The sequence below is a fragment of the Xyrauchen texanus genome, chromosome 9 (assembly GCF_025860055.1).
Source record: "Xyrauchen texanus isolate HMW12.3.18 chromosome 9, RBS_HiC_50CHRs, whole genome shotgun sequence".
Classification (NCBI taxonomy): domain Eukaryota; kingdom Metazoa; phylum Chordata; class Actinopteri; order Cypriniformes; family Catostomidae; genus Xyrauchen; species Xyrauchen texanus.
Genome location: NC_068284.1, coordinates 1544195 through 1566286, shown reverse-complemented (window position 1 = coordinate 1566286; position 22092 = coordinate 1544195). Strand labels below are relative to the sequence as shown.

General features: G+C 39.8%; 1 protein-coding gene across 2 annotated transcripts in view; it reads right to left on the bottom strand.

The window, feature by feature from the left end:
• Positions 1-5881: 5881 nt before the first annotated feature.
• The window catches only part of LOC127648584 (myosin light chain kinase 3-like), a 44981-nt gene continuing 28770 nt past the window's right edge, over positions 5882-22092 (bottom strand). For both annotated transcript variants that reach the window (XM_052133233.1, XM_052133232.1), the window contains exons 6-14: positions 20350-20443; positions 20109-20218; positions 19173-19314; positions 10755-10825; positions 10513-10641; positions 10226-10378; positions 7293-7371; positions 7119-7173; positions 5882-6973 (exon numbers count right to left, since the gene is read on the bottom strand). In XM_052133233.1, coding sequence (XP_051989193.1) covers positions 7120-7173; positions 7293-7371; positions 10226-10378; positions 10513-10641; positions 10755-10825; positions 19173-19314; positions 20109-20218; positions 20350-20443 — 832 coding nt within the window. In that variant the 3' untranslated portion in view covers positions 5882-6973; position 7119. The remainder of the gene's footprint in view (positions 6974-7118; positions 7174-7292; positions 7372-10225; positions 10379-10512; positions 10642-10754; positions 10826-19172; positions 19315-20108; positions 20219-20349; positions 20444-22092) is intronic.

The following is a 22092-nucleotide window of genomic DNA, read 5'->3' as shown; positions in this document are numbered from 1 at the left end:
ACATACAAAAAACTAAAATGTTTTTAAGCAAAGTATGCATAAAACCTGGAATGATAAAAATTGACAAAATGCTACAGTACATAAAAAATACTTAAAGTGTGTTTGTGTATGTACAGCATTGGCACATAAAGGTTTAAATGCTGGTGGTCCTCCTGACAGGAACTCCGGTGATATTTATTGTCTTTTGGACATAATACGTCCATCTGGTTTTAATTGTGCTTCCAGAATGGCCCTTGTTCCCCTGGTTAAACGTAGAAAGAGAGAGAGAGTGGACAAAATTAAATTTCTTTTATTTGACACCGGGGCATTAACACAACCCAAAGATCTTCCCACAAGATTCCTCTTTAAAACAACTGTTTACAGTAATACTGCCGTTACTGTCAGCTGTAGCTTTAAATCCATGTGAGCTTGTGAGTTTGGATTGAACACTATGGATTGAGTAAAGTACAGTACATTTATAGAGGGCAGCTCATGAATGCCAGTGCTCCGACTCATTTTGAGATGTTTTACAGAAATGATGAGCTTTCATTGGCAATTACGACACTAAATTAGCCTAAACAAACAACAGACATGTGGTGAAAGACTCATATCCTGCCCTCTAGTGGAGCCAACAGAGCAAGTGGACGAAGGTCTCTTTCAGGTCAGATTATAATCCGTATGATTCAGTATCTCTGTGCTAATAATATGATTACAATCCAATCCAGAGAAGCAACTCTAGGATCAGAACAAGCAGATGTCTTCACTGGAGGTCTGTTCTGCTCATAGGTCTTGCTTTTTTTAAGGATAAATCTGTATTTTAATATTATTTTACAAAAGTAGTTGTAAATACAGTGTTTCCCAACCACTGTGCTGCAGCACACTAGTGTGCCGTGAAAGATTGCACAAAATTCCACAAAATAAATAAATGAATGAACATTTTTTTTTTCTTTAATTTCAGGGATCCAATCTCCTCACATTTCAGAGAAATTTGCCATTTTCAAACCATAATAGGTCGCTTTTGTTATTGTTCAGAACAATGATTAATGTGCAGAAGTGAGCGGTATTTATACGTGTAAAGGGTCATCACATGACTCGCATCAGCACTGCAGAATACATTGAAGTCTGTGAAGTGAGTGATATTTATACGTGTAAAGGGTCATCACATGACTCGCATCAGCGCGGCAGAATACACTGAAGTCTGTGAAGTGAGTGATATTTATACCTGTAAAGGGTCATCACATGACTCGCATCAGCGCTGCAGAACACATTGAAGTCTTTGAAGTGAGTGATATATATACGTGTAAAGGGTCATCACATGACTCGCATCAGCGCTGCAGAATACATTGAAGTCTATGAAGTGTGTGATATTTATACATGTAAAGGGTCATCACATGACTGGCGTCAGAGCTGCAGAATACACTGAAGTCTATGAAGTTAGTGATATTTATACGTGTAAAGGGTCATCACATGACTCGCATCAGCGCGGCAGAATACACTGAAGACTGTGAAGTGAGTGATATTTATACCTGTAAAGGGTCATCACATGACTCGCATCAGCGCTGCAGAATACACTGAAGTCTATGAAGTGAGTGATATATATACCTGTAAAGGGTCATCACATGACTCGCATCAGCGCTGCAGAACACATTGAAGTCTTTGAAGTGAGTGATATATATACGTGTAAAGGGTCATCACATGACTCGCATCAGCGCTGCAGAATACATTGAAGTCTATGAAGTGAGTGATATTTATACATGTAAAGGGTCATCACATGACTGGCGTCAGAGCTGCAGAATACATTGAAGTCTATGAAGTTAGTGATATTTATACCTGTAAAGGGTCATCACATGACTCGCGTTAGCGCTGCAGAATATATTTAAGTCTATGAAGTGAGTGATATTTATACATGTTAAGGGTCATCACATGACTCATGTCAGCGCTGCAGAACACATTGAAGTCTATGAAGTGAGTGATATTTATACGTGTAAAGGGTCATCACATGACTCGCATCAGCACTGCAGAACACACTGAAGTCTTTAAAGTGAGTGATATTTATACGTGTAAAGGGTCATCACATGACTCGCATCAGCGCTGCAGAATACATTGAAGTCTATGAAGTGAGTGATATTTATACATGTAAAGGATCATCACATGACTGGCGTCAGCGCTGCAGAATACACTGAAGTCTATGAAGTTAGTGATATTTATACCTGTAAAGGGTCATCACATGACTGGCGTCAGCGCTGCAGAATACACTGAAGTCTATGAAGTTAGTGATATTTATAAATGTTAAGGGTCATCACATGACTCACGTCAGCGCTGCAGAACACATTGAAGTCTATGAAGTGAGTGATATTTATACATGTTAAGGGTCATCACATGACTCGCATCAGCACTGCAGAACACATTGAAGTCTTTGAAGTGAGTGATATTTATACGTGTAAAGGGTCATCACATGACTCGCATCAGCGCTGCAGAATACATTGAAGTCTATGAAGTGAGTGATATTTATACATGTAAAGGATCATCACATGACTGGCGTCAGCGCTGCAGAATACACTGAAGTCTATGAAGTTAGTGATATTTATACCTGTAAAGGATCATCACATGACTGGCGTCAGCGCTGCAGAATACACTGAAGTCTATGAAGTTAGTGATATTTATACATGTTAAGGGTCATCACATGACTCACGTCAGCGCTGCAGAACACATTGAAGTCTATGAAGTGAGTGATATTTATACATGTTAAGGGTCATCACATGACTCGCATCAGCACTGCAGAACACATTGAAGTCTTTGAAGTGAGTGATATTTATACGTGTAAAGGGTCATCACATGACTCGCATCAGCGCTGCAGAACACATTGAAGTCTATGAAGTGAGTGATATATATACGTGTAAAGGGTCATCACATGACTGGCGTCAGCGCTGCAGAACACACTGAAGTCTATGAAGTTAGTGATATTTATACCTGTAAAGGGTCATCACATGACTGGCGTCAGCGCTGCAGAATACACTGAAGTCTATGAAGTTAGTGATATTTATACCTGTAAAGGGTCATCACATGACTCGCGTTAGCGCTGCAGAATATATTTAAGTCTATGAAGTGAGTGATATTTATACATGTTAAGGGTCATCACATGACTCATGTCAGCGCTGCAGAACACATTGAAGTCTATGAAGTGAGTGATATTTATACGTGTAAAGGGTCATCACATGACTCGCATCAGCACTGCAGAACACACTGAAGTCTTTAAAGTGAGTGATATTTATACGTGTAAAGGGTCATCACATGACTCGCATCAGCGCTGCAGAACACATTGAAGTCTATGAAGTGAGTGATATTTATACGTGTAAAGGGTCATCACATGACTCGCATCAGCACTGCAGAACACACTGAAGTCTTTAAAGTGAGTGATATTTATACGTGTAAAGGGTCATCACATGACTCGCATCAGCGCTGCAGAACACATTGAAGTCTATGAAGTGAGTGATATTTATACGTGTAAAGGGTCATCACATGACTGGCGTCAGCGCTGCAGAATACACTGAAGTCTATGAAGTTAGTGATATTTATACGAGTAAAGGGTCATCACATGACTGGCGTCAGCGCTGCAGAATACACTGAAGTCTATGAAGTTAGTGATATTTATAAATGTTAAGGGTCATCACATGACTCACGTCAGCGCTGCAGAACACATTGAAGTCTATGAAATGAGTGATATTTATACATGTTAAGGGTCATCACATGACTCGCATCAGCGCTGCAGAACACATTGAAGTCTTTGAAGTGAGTGATATTTATACGTGTAAAGGGTCATCACATGACTCGCATCAGCGCTGCAGAACACATTGAAGTCTATGAAGTGAGTGATATATATACGTGTAAAGGGTCATCACATGACTGGCGTCAGTGCTGCAGAACACACTGAAGTCTATGAAGTTAGTGATATTTATACCTGTAAAGGGTCATCACATGACTGGCATCAGCGCTGCAGAATACACTGAAGTCTATGAAGTTAGTGATATTTATACCTGTAAAGGGTCATCACATGACTGGCGTCAGCGCTGCAGAATACACTGAAGTCTATGAAGTTAGTGATATTTATACATGTTAAGGGTCATCACATGACTCACGTCAGCGCTGCAGAACACATTGAAGTCTATGAAGTGAGTGATATTTATACATGTTAAGGGTCATCACATGACTCGCATCAGCGCTGCAGAACACATTGAAGTCTTTGAAGTGAGTGATATTTATACGTGTAAAGGGTCATCACATGACTCGCATCAGCGCTGCAGAACACATTGAAGTCTATGAAGTGAGTGATATATATATACGTGTAAAGGGTCATCACATGACTGGCGTCAGCGCTGCAGAATACACTGAAGTCTATGAAGTTAGTGATATTTATACCTGTAAAGGGTCATCACATGACTGGCGTCAGCGCTGCAGAATACACTGAAGTCTATGAAGTTAGTGATATTTATACCTGTAAAGGGTCATCACATGACTGGCGCCAGCGCTGCAGAATACACTGAAGTCTATGAAGTTATTGATATTTATACATGTTAAGGGTCATCACATGACTCACGTCAGCGCTGCAGAACACATTGAAGTCTATGAAGTGAGTGATATTTATACATGTTAAGGGTCATCACATGACTCGCATCAGCGCTGCAGAACACATTGAAGTCTGAAGTGAGTGATATTTATACGTGTAAAGGGTCATCACATGACTCGCGTCAGTGCTGCAGAACACATTGAAGTCTGTGAAGTGAGTGATATTTATACGGGTAAATGGTCATCACATGACTCGCATCAGCACTGCAGAATACATTGAAGTCTATGAAGTGAGTGATATGTATACCTGTAAAGGGTCATCACATGACTCACGTCAGTGCTGCAGAATACATTGAAGTCTATGAAGTGAGTGATATGTATACCTGTAAAGGGTCATCACATGACTCACGTCAGTGCTGCAGAATACATTGAAGTCTATGAAGTGACGTCACACTAAAGTGTTTTTTACACACATTTTTGATTCAGCAATAATGTCTTTGAGAGTACTAAGCAACAAGAAATATTGAAAAACTGTCCAAATTTGTGGAGACATTGAATGTCTCTTAATTCCTTTTAATTAAATATTACCTTATCGTTTATGAATATCACAGACTCCAGTTATTGAACTCGTTTAAATTCACCAAAAAAACACTTCAACCCATCCTTTTATTACTTTCTGCTATCAAAGCAACTGCAAGCTTTTTTTCCTCTCTTCTAAATACATGTTTTCAATGTTTAATGTGCACACCTCCCACAAACTGGTAAAATCGCCCCTCTGTGACGCCCCTCCGAGTGTAGACGCCTCGACTCAACTCATGTGAAATGTGCTTTACAATGACTAAAGAACATTATTGAAACTCAATGATTATTATTTGTCTATTATTGTGTTCTTTTCTGATAAAAGTCACGCTCAGCAGTTTAAATACTGTAGGAAAATGATTCTGTAGATCTGCTTTATGTTTATAATTCTTCTACTGAAGTCAGTGGATTTGTAGACATGCAAGTTTTAATAAAGGAGAAGGATGTTATTGAAATATTAATAATGCTCAGACTGAAGGAAGACTATAGATCTGCTTTGTTATTTTAATGCTTAAACACTATAAAGTCTCTTGGTATATTTCGGTGGTGAACGACTCAAAATGATTCACTGATTCACTCATAGCACATAAGACGCTCATTTGTCACCACTTAGTGATGTTTCTAGAAGCGGTCACTGAACTACTTAGTCAATAATTTTATACACTAAAGTGTGTTTAAATTAAAAAGCAATCAGAATTCATTTTCATCTAGATTGAAATCCCAAATAAATCCAAACCTGAACAGTGTGAATTACTGATGATTTACTTCACTGAAAATTGACTGTACAAAATAATAACAATATCACAAATCACAGTGTAAACATAATACTTTCAATCTGAAATGTAGGCTTTTTATCATGTTTTATTTACAATCTATTAAGAACGTTTTCATATTATTTAAAAAAATAAATGTCCTAAAGTGCTCAACATACTCAAAATTTAATACAAATGTATTTATCTAAGCATTATCAACCTCATTTTCTTGTTTTAAACCACAGCCTAACCCCATTTGCATTCCTTTAAAAGATGAAAAACCTAAACAATATATATATTAACAATATTCAGTCAACATTCAGTCAGGTTGTGCTAATCTAAAATAATATTTCATATTCCCTCATGTTCCAGGTATATACTGCATAAGCATATTCAATAAACAGCATAACATTGAAGAGGCTTGAAAATCCTAATGTGACGGAGATCTGTCAAAGAGTGAAAAATTGTACGATGATTGTCATGATTAGAGAATTTACATGTACATTATGCTTTTAAATGTGACACATCCATTCATATAGTCACTTTCAAAATTCACCAGATGAAATAGTGAATTTCATAACTGACAACTTCATCGAACTTGCATTCACAACAGCTAAAAGCCCTTGAGACATTCCTATTTACTATAATCTGTGCTTTATCAAATTTGTATTTTTTGATTTATATAAATATGAGGCCCAAATATGTTTCTTTTTACAGTACTACATTCTTTTATTTTCTTAGGTATGTATAGATAAATTAATAATATTATAATTTAATTATAATATTTTTATAATAATATAATGAGTGCTGTTATGTATTTGTTTTGTCGGCTATTAACGTGACCTGCCAAACGCATCATAACAACAGATGAAATAAAAAAGATTTTACATGTTATGAAGCCTGATGAAGACTAGCAAAATTACATCACACACCTACACAAACTTTCTAGCTTAGCTTCTTTAAATGACATGCAATTGTAAATTAAGAAATGCCAACAACAGGTTTATGCAAAGGGCAAGCACACATTTGCTCTGATTGTCTCTGCACAGTACTGTATCATGTCCAATAATCCTCATGGTCGCACAGCAGGCTTGGTCCCTCTAAACAAAAAACAGAATTAAACTTGTCAACATAATTGTTGGATTTTTGCCATTTTTGTCAAGCAAATTATTGTTTTTCAAAAAGAAGCAAACAAAAGTCATGTCTTCACAATATCGAAATTACAATAAACATTATTCAACTTACATTAACTCTCTGGTGGAGGCACACAAGAATTTCTGCGTGAACGGCACATATTTTTCTGTCAAGAAAACCAAAAACTCCTTGAGGTGCACAGAAATTCCACCATTCACATATATTGATGTACATCAACAGTTTTCAGAAGTTGGCATCATTACAATGATGAAATGCAGATTTTACCTTCTCGTGCAGGCGGAAGTGAACAGTCGGATCTGACAGCCAGGGATGCCTCAATGCTTCCGATGCTCCTATCCTCCAACTGCACACCCCCCACACATACAGAAAGCAAGAAAAGAAAAAGGCATGAATGAAACATGTATGTCACCAGAAGTTTTTAGCTTTAAATCAGTGTTGGGGAAGTTATTTTGAAACTGTAGCTTCCAAAGTTTGTACTTTGAACTACTCAATTTAAAAGAGTCAAATTTAAACTACTAATAAAAACTAAAATGCCCAATCTGGTCTTATATAATCATGCAAATATACATTCATTTTAGCTGAATAATTTTTACTTGGCCCGTTGTACTGTAAGTATCATGGCAGTCTTCTGGTGAAATGAACACTAGAGGCGCTACAACGACAATTACTTGTATTCACTTTCACTCAAATCATGAGTAAAACTGCAAATTAACAGATCATAAAAACTTTTCACCCTGTTCCTCACAAAATAAAATCTTATAACATTGAAACAATAAGGATGTCATAAAATATTGATAAATCAACTATTGTCGGGACGTTATTTTATCGATATATTTTTTAGTCATCTTTATATATTCAAATTAGCTAACACTTAAATTAGAAGTCTAATTTGGATGCTTTCAATTCACTAAATTGGCCTTCTCTTTAATAGTGTGTTGTAATAGCGTTGGGAGACCACAAGAGAGTGATAAACCATTTACTGATGCTGGTCCCATGTAGGAAAAACGCCGGTATCACACAAAGAGGACAAGCTTATGCGGCGCAGCAGATGGTAGTCCAAAGTTACAAAGGTTTTTGTACTTCAAGAATGAACAAAGTGACGTTGATGAGTTTACAGGTTAGTGTATGAAACTGGTGTAACTGCACAAACTAAACAATTAGAAATTACGACATTTATTGTGCACTTTCACTGTATGTACTCGTGAATAGTCTTCATTCAATCTGTCAAAACACACCTCTGAAAATACATTCATTTCCATCAGAGAACACCACTACCATGAAGGGCTCTACGTGGTCTGCAACGATGTTTAGGTAGGTTGCATGTGTCAAACTGACATCCACATGAATGGCCGGACCCAGGGTTTCCCAGCAGAACATTGCCCAGAGCATCACACTCCCTCCGTCGCATGCCGTCTTCCTACAGTGCATCCTGGTGCCATCAGTTCCCCAGGAAAATGGCACACAAGTACAGGGCCATCCACGAGATGTAAAAGAAAATGGGACTCATCAGACCAGGCGACCTTCTTCAACTGCTCCAAGGTCCAGTACCGCCGCTCACATGCCCATTGTAGGCGCATGGTGGAAAGGGAACATGATGGGCACTCTGACCGGTCTGCAGCTACAATCTATCATCCAGTGATGGCTAGAGTAAATAATCTTTGTCCTTTGATAATGATTTGGGTCAAATTTAATCTAAAACTCTGCAAGATGCACTCTGTGGCACTGCAGAATTGTGACGATGAGCTGTGCGTGCATTTGTAGAAAATAATTGTTTATGACTTTCATCCGCCAGACGCACCCATTGCCTGACCCCCTTTAATTTCCCCTACCGCTAACACTTTACCAAAATAGTGTTGAGAAATATGGTTAAAAAGACAAAAACTATTGTGCATTGATTAAGCAGCCCTATTTATATCTAAAAGAAAAATCCCAATATATACTGTTTAGATAATCATGGGGAAAATCTTCCGATTATTGATGCGTGAAAAAGCCATCAATCCCAAGTCTACTAAACAATTTTACTATAGAGCATGATTTGTAAGATGACACATTTTAAAGTTTGCATCAATCAACTCCATTTACAAGCTTGTTTAAGTGGCATCAAATTGTGCGGTAGCTCAACAGATAGAGTATTGCACTTGCGATGCAAAGGATCGGGGTACGAGTCCTGAAGATCACGTGAGTTTACCTGTAAGCCGAAAAGGTCATACAAGTGCCACAAATAACGTGGGTGATTCCAAAATTGCGTTGTCCTCTGACACTTTCAGTTAGGTTTAGGTTTAAGATTTAGGGTATGGAGTTCGGTTTTATTGATTTAAAACTTGATAGAGCATTAACCTTAAAAATGTCATCAGTTTGGGAAACATTTAACTCACTTTTAGCGCCGCACAGTGGACATATCACCTCAGAACTGCCGTGATATGTGTAAGAAACCACGTAATATCATTTTGAAAAATGTCACCACAGTCATGTAAATTATATGAGATCAGGCTGGATGTAGAATTTTGACACTCCACACTGCTTTTAAGTAGCTTATTACTAAAAAGGCTACTCAATTGAAACTACTAGTGTCATGCTACTGAACATATAGTTCAGTCATGACAACTCTCATAAATATTAAGCATGTTAATGTGGGTATGACATATTGATTACAGATGTTGCTGCAGGGCAAGTACAGAGTCTGCTAGAACATACACAAACATACCGAGTTAGGCATGTGAACATACTGCTGCACATGCTGAAAATCAAAGTACATGCTGCATCAGCATTTATGACATGCTGCGGCACAATTAGACATAAATACAATCCCCATGTAGCAAATCTGGGGTGGAGGTGGGTTTCAGAGAAAACTCTCGCAGCACGCTGAAGTACAAACAGAGCAAATTAAAATGTTAGGCAAAGAGAGAGTACGCAATTTGGCTACCCAATTAAAGGACCTATCATCTTACACCATGTAAGCCGATTGGCATGCCATTTCACATGTAAGTGAGCAGATTGGCTGACAGATAAAAAGTTCAAAGAACCTATCAGCTTGTGCTATTCAGAGTTTAATGTCTGAAAATAGTCATTTCATTTAGTAACAAGGCTGTTTTAAGTGATTTACTCCCCAACACTGGTTCAAATCCTGCATGGGGTGGTATTGTTATCACCACAGTCAATGCTATAGGGGGATTGTCCCTGTATTAAGTGTACAATACCTCTTATCTATAATGAGCACTTTGGAAATAAAATCCTTGGCTTCTTCTGAAATGTCTCTGAATTCGTCCTCCTCAAAGTTCCACTGACAGACCAAGATATTATTTAGCGTCTGATTGTCATCATCCCCAAGGAACGGTGACAGACCACTTAGCCTAAGAAATTAAGTTTATAAACCAAAAACATTTGTATGTAGCAATCATTTTAAAACTTGAATGCCATTTTTAGTGGTGCTACAATGCAAATTTAAGTTTAACTAGAATAATTTGCACGTTGTTGAGTAACTTACAGCATGTACGTGATAACACCCAGGCTCCACATATCAGTGTTGAATGATACAAAATCATAGTTGATCACCTCTGGGGCAAGAAACTCTGGCGTACCAAAATTCACTCGTAACTTCTCTCTGGGCTGGTACCTTAAGAGAATTGAACAAATCGGTAATTGAGCCATTCAAGTGCCGTTTAATTACTTTTCATGATGTTATACAGCTTTTGATAGCAAAGAAAAAAGTGCAGTGAGCATACTTACTTTCTTGCAAGTCCAAAGTCAATGATCTTGATTTTATTTGTTAATCTGCTGACACAAAGAATGTTCTCTGGCTGCAGGCCACATGAAACAAAAAAAAATGTTATAAAGGTTACTTTAGATATTAGCTCTAAATCCCTCTCATTTAGGGCCTCAAGAACTGGCCATTTTTAAATCTTAAAAAAAAACATTTTAGATGAAAAAAAGTGGCCAATCTCTCCTTCCTTGCAATGTACATATGTTAATAAATAGTTTTTATAAGTGTATCTTTTGGGGAGTTATTAATACCACTGCTTTCCTTAACTTGCTCATTGACTGAATGGCACTATTCCCTTTAAAGCTGGAACATATATGTGAATATTTGGAACATAAACTGATGAGCCAAAATGTTATGACCGCCTGCCTAATATGCCACCAACATAGTGCCGACCTGCCGAAACTTCGAATCACCAAGACACCTGAAGGTGTCCTGTGGTATCTGGCACCAAGACATAAGCAGCAGATGTTTCAAGTACTGTAAGTTGCGAGGTGGGTCTGCCATGGATCGGACTTGTGGGTCCAGCACATCCCACAGATGTTCAATCGAATTGAGATCAGGGGAATTTGAGGGACAGGGCAACACCTTAAACTCTTCATCGTGTTCCTCAAAACATTCCCAAACACTGTGAGCAGTGTGGCAGGGCACATTATCCTGCTGAAAGAGGCTACTGCCATCAGAGTATATCATTGCCATGAAGGGGTGTACCTGGTCTGCAACGATGTTTAGGTAGGTGGCATGTGTCAAATTGACATCCACATGAATGGCTGGATCCGGGGGTTTCCCAGCAGAATATCACCCAGAGCATCACACTCCCTCCACTGGCTTGTCATCTTTCCACAGTGCATCCTTGTGCCATCACTTTCCCAGGTGAACGGCGTGCACGTGCACGGCCGTCCAAGTGATGTTAAAGCAAACATGACTTATCGGACCAGACGACATTCTTCCACTGCTCTAAGGTCCAGTCCAGATGCTTGTGTGCCCATTGTAGGCTCTTTAGATGGTGGACAGGGGTCATCATGGGGACTCTGACTGGTCTGCGGCTAAGAAGCTCCATATGCAGCAGGGTGCAATGCACTTTGTGTTGTGACACTTTCCTCCCTTAACATCATAACAAGTTTCTGTGACTTGTGCCACAGTAGACCTTCTGTCGATTCGGACCAGACGGGATAGCTTTCATTGCCCTCGCGCATCTATGAGCCTGTTTTGGTACATAATGTTTTGGCTTATCAGTGTATATGGGTGTTTCTTCAGCTTATGGATCTTTCAGAACTGTGGATTTTTAGAAAGTAAAGTCTAAAATAAAACATTTTTCAAACTCCCACAAGTTTATTTAATTTGTCTGCTAACAATGTCCAACAGTTGATGAAGCAACGCTCAATTATTTAATCTAATTAAACATTTCTGTAATATTTTGATGTTGGGTGAAAAAATTATATAAATAATAGTAAACGTCTCAGTTACGTATGTAACCTCATTTCCCTCGTGGCCGCCAGAAGTGGAGAGAAATCGTCCACAACCAGGAATTACACACAAACGAAAGGGGCATCTTTAAAAAGACGCTTTCGTTTGTGCCACTCTTTAAGAGAATTTATATACTCTTTTAGTGATTATATATACACGTGTATATATATATATAGAAGGGCTCTGCTGTACTGCCAAAGCACCCAGGGGTGCTGCTCGACACAACCGTAGTGTGTGAGGGGGAGAACCATTTCAATGCACCATAGATCCATCAGCTTTCAGCAGAGGAGAGATGAATGGAACGGCAGGAAGGATTCAGCTCAGTGAATGTGTCTGCTCGGCTCCGAAGAAGTAATCTGAGTGTGTGTTTGCAAGCGACACTCCTTTTATGCAAATCCCACACGGCAATTCCCATTGGCCTTTTCTCAAAGATCTGAGATGTCTGGGCCCCCAAGGGTGACCCCTAGTGTCAACTCATCGACACAACGTCGAGTGAGTGACAGACAGGGAACTGTAAAGTCTGTAGTGAGACCAGCTTACGCAATTCCCTTCATTTCAGTGTACCAAGTTTACATACTGTACGGAACCGAGATGTACCCTTATGATTCAGTTCACTCGACATTGTGTCATGCTGACGCATATGGGAAACAGAGTCCCATCATGCCGCACTAAACGACATAACCCTCCCATAGAGTGATACCGAAGCATAATACTCGAAATAACGTGCCGTTGCAGTCCTGCGTAAAGGCGACCACCATGAAAATGTCACAAGTTTATACCCCTCATGGTGAGCCAGGAGGGGAACACTTAGAATGGATATATGAACTATAGTCATATAGTTTGAATTAACCCCTTAATGAACCCAGTCGGGAAGGAAGTTTTATTTATAATGAAAGTGTTTGTGACTTTTTGGGAATTACATCGGCCTGAATGCAGACAACTGTGTAAAATGACGGGGGAACCCATACTTAAAAAGGGAGGCATAAGTTTATGTTTGACCAACGAAATAGTAAGTGCTCTAGACAGAGAGGACTTGTGAAGAGAGAGACATTACGTCTTGGTTGTAAAACCTTGCGAATGTGTGTGGAGAAGACCAACCTGCTGCAAAACATATGTCTTGTAAGGACACACCATTCGTCCAATGAAGAGGCTATGCCTCTAGTCGAGTGCCTCTAGTCGAATTGGGCAATTTGCACCCTACAACTTGTAAGCCGTTTGCATTAACAATCCATTGTGAAAGTCTTTGCTTGGAGATGGTCATTCTTTTAGTGCAGACAGTCTGAACTGGCGGGTGCGCTCAACCTATGTGTGTAGCGCTCGCACAGGGCATAGAAAAATCAAGCACTGTTCCTCATCCGGATTAAATGGAGGTGGGAAAAAGACCTGTAGGTGAACCACCCTAACTCTGGAAGGCATGGATAAAAGCCTTTTCCAGGTTTGATGGTTGCTTTTGAAAGACCCGAACCCAACTCCAGACATCAGTTGTCGACTGACAGTGCTTGCAAATCTCCGACCCCTTTTTACTGAGGCCAAAGTCAGCAGAAATGCATCTTAAAAGAAAGCACACACAATTCAACAGAGTCCAGAGGCTCGAAGTGGGGCCCCACGAGCGTTTTTAGAACCAAAGTTAGGTCCCAAGTCGGGACTGTAGCCAAACGAGGGGGATTTAAACGCCTCGATCCCCTAAGGAATTTTATGATTAAATAATGCTTGCCTATAGAGGTGCCAGCTTCAGGTGCGTGATACACAGAGATAGACTCTACATAGACTTTGAGCATTGACAGAGTGAGCCTTGCTTCCAATTGCTTTAGAAGAAATGTAAGAATTTCAGGTACTGAGCAATTCACTGGTTCTTTGCCATGTGAAAAGCACCAATTAGTGAACACATTCCATTTCAGAGCATAAAGGAATCTCATAGAGGGCACTTTAGCCTGTAAAATGGTGTTCATAATCATAAAAGATAGGGTGAATCACCCTAGCTCTGGACTGTAGCCGAACGAGAGGGGTTTAAACGCCTGTGGTGTTTGGTGTTCATAATCATAAAGAGTCAGTTCTGGTACGTTTAGCACACTCCGTTCAGGAGCCACACATGCAGATTCCACAGCTTGGGCTGGGGAGAAAAGGGAGAAAAGAAGAAAAAAAAAGAAAAATAAATTATCTTTGATGAAGCTTTGTCTTTTCAACAGTGTTGATGGAGGAGAACTGTTTGACAGGATCATTGACGAGAACTATACATTGATGGTATTTCCCATGGAGGGCAGTCCATCCAGGAGAGTATGAGGATGAAGCCTCCCTTAGCCCTGCATCGCTCCTTGGCATGACAACAGGTCTGCACCACAATTCAGACAGCCTGGGACATATGTCGCCTGCAGGAAGAGGAGATGGTGCTCGCTCCACAGGAGGAAGTGACGCATCAGTCTCATCATTGGTAGGGAACAAATTCCGCCCTGGCAGTTTATGTATGCCACAACTGTCGTGTTGTCTGAGCAAATCAGAACTATTTCAGATTGAAAAGCCTTCAAGGCTAAGAAAATAGCTGCCAGCGCCAGGCAATTGATGTGCGATGCCCTCCTTGCACCTGTCCAGGTGCTGAAGGCCGGGTATCCATCGCACAATGCACCCCAACCTGTTTTGGAAACGTCCGTGGTCACCATTTTCTGCCTGAAAACCTGCCCCAACATGATTCCTTACTGGTAGAAAGCGGGAGCTGTCCAAGGTGCTATAGCAGCTAGACTATTGCGATGTGCATGCGTCCTTGGTGCCAGGCATGCCATGGCACACAGTACTTGAGCCAGTACTAAAGAGGTCTTATGTGTAAAAGACCTAATGGAATGATGGTAGATGCTGCCGCCATAAGCCCTAATGCTTTTAGAAACAGCTTCAGTGGAAGTGTTCTCCCCAGTTTGAATTGAGACAGACACTGCAGAATGGCCTGAACAAGCTCACTCGTAAGATGCGCATGCTTGCTCATGGAGTTGAAACGGACTCCCAAAATGGAGATTTGATGGCTGGGGGAGAGCCCGCTGTCTTTCTTTGGGACAAGAAAATAGTGGCTTTAAAACCTTTTGCAGGCTTGACAATCTGGAACAAGCTCTATAACGTTCTTTGTGAGAAGACTGTTGTGGAAGGGCAGAGGGTGGGACCAGGCCATGATGCTGCACACCCGGCCCCTAATCAGGCTAATCATGCCTCAAGAGGATAAAGGCGACTGGAGGCAGTTCTTCGAGAGAGAAAGAACTACAGGCAGCTCCCCTGTATCTGTGCCCTGACTCTTAATCATTGTTACACTGGTGCCGAAACCCGGGAAGAAAGGAGGTGTGAATCGGCTTGGCGATTAAATAATATTTGTAATGGTTATCTGAAACAAAATGAACAAACACAAACACATAGCGGGCAGATGCTTGTAGTTCTCTTTCTCTTGAACCGCCACCTCCTGTTGCCTTTATCCCTCTCGAGGAATGATTAGCCTGATTAGAGGCCGGCTGTGCAGCATCACGGACTGGCCCCTCACTCCAACCTGACACACTGTGTATTTTGGCTCGTGACAACGGTGTGTCTTCGTGGGTAAGCGTGGAAGACAGAGCACAGTTGAAACAGGGTGGCCGACATGCAAATTGGATCATATAACCATGTTCAATTATTTTTAGCACGCAGTAAGAGAAAGAGCTCACCACGCGTCTTTGTAAAGGGACCAAGGTTACTGATTAGTTCATTATATGATATAATGCGGCGTTCACCATTGTGAGTGGTTGTGCATAATGTGTGGGCTTTGAAGTGGAAAAGAGCTCTTTAAAGAGAAAGTGTGAATATAGGACACTGAAGCAACATTTTGAACAAAAATATTCCTTTCCCAACAAACAGTGGTGGTGAAGTGTGGAACAGCATAAAATCTCTCATAGCCTGCGAGTGTTGCTGAGTAGCAATATAGCGATCAGTAAACCCATCCACAGAGCTGCCAAATAGGCCGGCTGGAAACACTGGAGCATCAAAAGGGCGGCTTTTTTTGTGTCATGCATTTCTGTGAGGGTCAGTCAGATGTGACAATGGAGAACCACCAGGTTGCCCATCGATTCACCAATGGTCTGTTCAGTGACTTTAGTGGCTCTTTAAACGTCTCTGGATCGTTATGGCGTTATTTCCCTGTCAAATGTCGAGAGCGCATTATTGTAGCGCGAAGTACATTAATGTTATGCGCGAGCGCGAATCCCTCTGCTCGCGTGCGGAATATAATGCGCCGAGCGCGAATCCCTCTGCTCACGTGCGGGAACTGGGCACGCGCTCTCAGATACACGCTGCTCTTGAAAGAATTTTCTCTGCGCTCGCTCAGAGAATATGCCTGCACTTAAAACGTGTTCATTGCAATCGCGAATCTCTCCTCTTCGCTTAAAGTAAGCGTGTTTGTGCTTAGACTGTGTCCCGTGCGTTACAAGCATGCCCAAGTACTCTTCTCTTCGATTTCTTTCTCTTGCTCTTGGCATAAACGCTGTCAAAACGGCAACAACCAATCAGAAAAGGCTTCAACGACTGACCAATGAAAACGCGACATCGTACATGGAATCTTATTGGTTGATATTGAACCGCACATGTTCATGTGTTCAATCAAGACGATTCAATTCAATCAAGACGAGCCGAGATGGATCCGCAGAATCGAAGATCTCAGGTAAACAGTTTTATTTGTTCTGATGTTAAATATGTCAAATGTATCTTAGAAATGTCTGGGAAGAGGGCGATTGGATTATTTTACATATAAATGACCGACTGTCAACCACATTCATACTACAGGCGCTATGCCCATTGTAGTGAGATTTTTGAGCCAAATAGATTTGAAAGCCGATTCCAAAAGGCAAAAATAATATTTTACGTCTGATAATTAACACATTGTCTCGTGCAATCACACCAGTGATTAAACATTAAATACGTAGCGAGATCAACTGCTAAATTAAAATCTGAAAAAAGACTTGGGGAAAGATAAGGTGGCAACATGCCCCCGTAAAATTATGCTAGTCCTATATCTATTATGGCTGTCACGAATGAAGTGATGTGAAATGAAAAGTGTCATCTGCAATAGATTTTCTTTATCGCGGATTGCAGCGTTGAGTGTTATAACGTTAATCAATCACCCACTTTCTGTTGAGCTTAATTAATGCAGTTTGGCCAATCAGAGGCATTTTGATTAAAGGACAAGTTCGGTATTTTACACTTAAAGCCCTGTTTTAAGATCGTTTCTGATGAAATAGAACGGTTAAGATTAAAATTTGGACCAAGGCGTCATAAAACCAACGCACATGGCACCCTTTAGCGTCAATATGAGACGCAGATATATATGGGCCAGAAGGCCTCCTAGTGGTCTAACCCTAACCAATCTTTCAATCTTAACCGTTCTATTTCATCAGAAACGATCTTAAAACAGGGCTTTAAATGTTAATTATCAGACGTAAAATATTATTTTTGCCTTTTGGAATCGGCTTTCAAATCTATTTGGCTCAAAAATCTCACTACAATGGGCATAGCGCCTGTAGTATGAATGTGGTTGACAGTCGGTCATTTATATGTAAAATAATCCAATCGCCCTCTTCCCAGACATTTCTAAGATACATTTGACATATTTAACATCAGAACAAATAAAACTGTTTACCTGAGATCTTCGATTCTGCGGATCCATCTCGGCTCGTCTTGATTGAATTGAATCGTCTTGATTGAACACATGAACATGTGCGGTTCAATATCAACCAATAAGATTCCATGTACGATGTCGCGTTTTCATTGGTCAGTCGTTGAAGCCTTTTCTGATTGGTTGTTGCCGTTTTGACAGCGTTTATGCCAAGAGCAAAGAGAAAGAAATCGAAGAGAAGAGTACTTGGGCATGCGCGAACGCACGGGACACAGTCTAAGCACAAACACGCTTACTTTAAGCGAAGAGGAGAGATTCGCGATTGCAATGAACACGTTTTAAGTGCAGGCATATTCTCTGAGCGAGCGCAGATAAAATTCTTTCAAGAGCAGCGGCGCATTATATTCCGCGCGCGAGCAGAGGGATTCGCGCTCGCGCATAACATTAATGTACTTTCGCGCTACAATAATGCGCTCTCGACATTTGACAGGGAAATAACGCCATAGATCGTAGCCTTGCTCGCCCATTTGCTTAAGGAGCTTAGCTTGGAAAGCTTGGAGCACCGCCATCATGTGGAGTGCTGCAATAGTGCAGACGTTAGTCGACACAGCTTGTAAGGATGAATGAAGCATGATTTCCACACCCTGCTACTCCCGGGGCAGAGACGCTTTCGCCTCTTCCACAGGGGGTAGTTGGGCATAACATTTGTTTCCCTGTGGTCCACTTTAGTGAGCAGAGTGGAATCGCTGTGCGAGCGAGCTGAATGCAGTCCGAGACATAACATCATCCCCTGCATCAGAACCGTGGTGAGGTCATGCGCTCCTACAGAGCCTGCAAAGTTTCTATCCGCTGACTCGTGTATTTCGATGGCAATGAACGTAGAGGGCTTCTAAGATGAGAGATGAATCGCTGTCTTGAAGGAAGAAATTCTGAGAAATGGTGTTGCGCGCCTGCTTACATACCGGATAACAGATTATATTTTTACAGTAAGATTTACAGTAATTGTAGGACTGGAACAAATAACTAATTTGAAAATCAATAAATCTGTTAATTAAAACTTTGATTGATCGGACAAAAAGTCACATTTAATTTTAAGCATTATACTGAAAAAGATATTTGTCCTGTACAAATAGTTTTTTTACTTGTGTAAAATAACATCACTGATGAAGGTTCTTTGTGCAAAGGAAAAAGACCGATAACAAAATTCAATGTTTTCTTTTTATGTTTTTTAATTATTCTATATATTGTCTGTTGCAGCCCTATTGTGTTAAATGGTTTTCATAATATCACACTGGATCTCTGTTTGTACCTTTAGGTCCAGATGGAGGATGTACATTTTGTGCATGTACTGTAAGCCCTCACAGATCTGTCTGATGAACATCACCGTGTCCAGCTCCATCAGTGTATAGTTCTCATCAATGATCCTGTCAAATAGTTCTCCTCCATTAACACTGTTGAAAAGATAAATCTTCATCAAAGATCATATCTTTTTTTCTTCTTTACTCCCCTTTTCTCCCCAATTTGGCATGCCCAATTCCCAATGCGCTCTAGGTCCTCATTGTGGCATAGTGAATTGCCTCAATCCGAATTGCCTCTCAGTTGCCTCTGCTTCTGAGACAGTCAATCCGTGCATCTTGTCATGTGGCTTATTGAGCGCATTACCACAGAGACCTAGCATGTGTGGAGGCTTCACGCTATTCTCCGCAGCATCCACGCACAACTCTCCACGCACCCGACTGAGAGCAAGAACCACATTACAGCAACCACGAGGAGGTTAACCCAAAATGATACTACCCACCCTAGCAACTGGGCCAGCTGGCTGATAGGAAGCCTGACTGGAGTCACTCAGCGCGCCCTGGAGTCGAATTTGTGACTCCAGGTGCGGTAGTCAGCGTCTTTACTTGCTGAGCTACCCATGCCCCACATATCATACCTTTAACAACTACCAATATTCATTTTGATAGAATAAGAGAATTAGAGTGAAGTTAAAGCAAAACTAACCGCCACAATGGTAGGGTATTTTAGGTGGCTGACTAGGTGTATTTTTAGGTGATTCTGCATGCTTATATGATTATACATATGCAACCTCAATTCTGAGCAGTATTAATATTTGAATTAGCAAGCATAACAGAATACCAAGATTGCATGTACTCATTTAGAGTATATGTATAGAGAAACCCACATCTCAAAATTAAAAGGACTAATGAAATGAATCGGTAAGAATTAACCAATAAAAAGAACATACTATTCAAGTACAAGGATCATGTCATTCCTGGACTCATATGCGGCGTAGAGCTGTATCAAGTTGGCGTGGTCGAGCTGATTCATAACCTGAATCTCATTCTTCACCACCTCCTTTTAAATAAAGTACATTAAGCCATCAGTTTACAGCTGAACTCCACAGTATATTTAAACATAAAATCAGATTACTTTTACAATTGAAAAACAAAAAGAAAATGATTCTTGATGGTTCTTGTTCTTTGTACCTTTTCTTTTTGACTTCTAGCTTTGATTATCTTTGCCGCCAAAGTGAGTCCAGAAGAATTTTCAATGCATTTATGAACCTGACCGAATCGACCTCTGCAAAGAGATAAAAGTAGAAATTAATTAATAACAATCAAGACACCAACAATCATATAAAACAATAGATTGTTCAAGTGAACACTGTGGAACACAAAAGGAACATCGTTAACATCAAACCTCTTTGGTCGTTGTGCTTCTCGTGGCCAAAACGTTTTTAGATGTCATAACACTAGAGCATTGTGTGAGGAACAGGGTAAAGGTGTTTGTGAACTGGCAATCTGGCTTTTTACTTATGATTTGTGTGAAAGTGAATAAAATGAGTTGTTGTTGTAGTGTCTCTAGTGTTCATTTCATCAGGAAACAGCAGCTATGTGCACAACGAGCTACTTAAAAGTCATTGTGAAAAAACTGTATATTAAGGTATGGTAATGAGATTCTATGACAGGTGTCGGGCTTACATTTTATTTTTGTTGATGCAATTTGTTTCGAAAGAGCCATAGCACAAACTAATAATTTACTATTTTCAAAAAAATTCAATAAAATGTTTATTATGCCCATAGACTACTCAAAAACACAAAAACAAAGGTAACATGTTGCAATATGAAATTTAGTACACATGTTTATGTGGGTCTCCCAAAAATTACTTTTAAAATTACAATTGTTCATGAAAAAACGTACTACCTTATTGGACTGGGCGATATGTAAAAAAATATTTTAACGATAATCGCCTTAAAAATATCGTGATATCGATTATATCCGTGCCAAGGGTCAGTGAATATATTTGCTTTATTGATTTTGCTTTAAAAAGTAATTTATTGAAACATGAATTACAAAAAAATCTACAAACAAATCAAAATTCAAATTGCACAAAAAAAATTGTAAAGTAAATTAAGAACTAAAGACAATTCTAAACGTAAAGATAATAATAATCATAATAGATAATAATCAATTCTCATGAGTTCCCAAAAGAATGCTTCCAAATGTGTGTTCTTTATCAAATATGTTTGTATTGCGCTTTGGTAATACAGTTTATGCTGTATTTTATTAGCAGTTTATTAGCCTTAATCAGGCTAATCAAGACTCCGAGAGGGATAAAGGCTGACTGCGGACGGTGGTGCGACAGAGAGAATGTTTACGGGCAGCTGTCCATCTTTTCTGTGTGTTTGTGTCTTTTGGGTTCACATGAAACTATTATTTATATTGTCAAGTTGGTTCTCGCCTCCTCCTTGCCCATTAACCCCTTTACACTGGTGCCGAAACACGTGAAATTAGGAGGGTTTTTAAGAATTATGCTTATCAAACAAGGCTAATATAACGTTATACTGTATTATGTGTCTTGGAAATTTTGACCTACCACATTACATGCGCAGACTGCCTATTGATTTCATAGCACTTTTTCAACACTTTTTTTATCATCTGAAATAGATTACAATGGCTTTCAAATGATCAAAATATTTTAATACAATTTACTTAATGTCCCATTGTCTTTGATAAACTGTAAATGATGCCAGAAATACAAGTTTAGTTGCACATAATGGATTTAAAAGCAGTTCAAACTCTCATTAATTTACAAACATTTTTAAAACTACTTAGATAGTGATGCTTTTGGGAAATAAGAGATTAAGTACTACTTAAGTGCTGCTAACTTACTACTTAGTGCTTCGGGAAACCCAGCCCTTAAGATCAGTAGTTATTGTGAATCACGG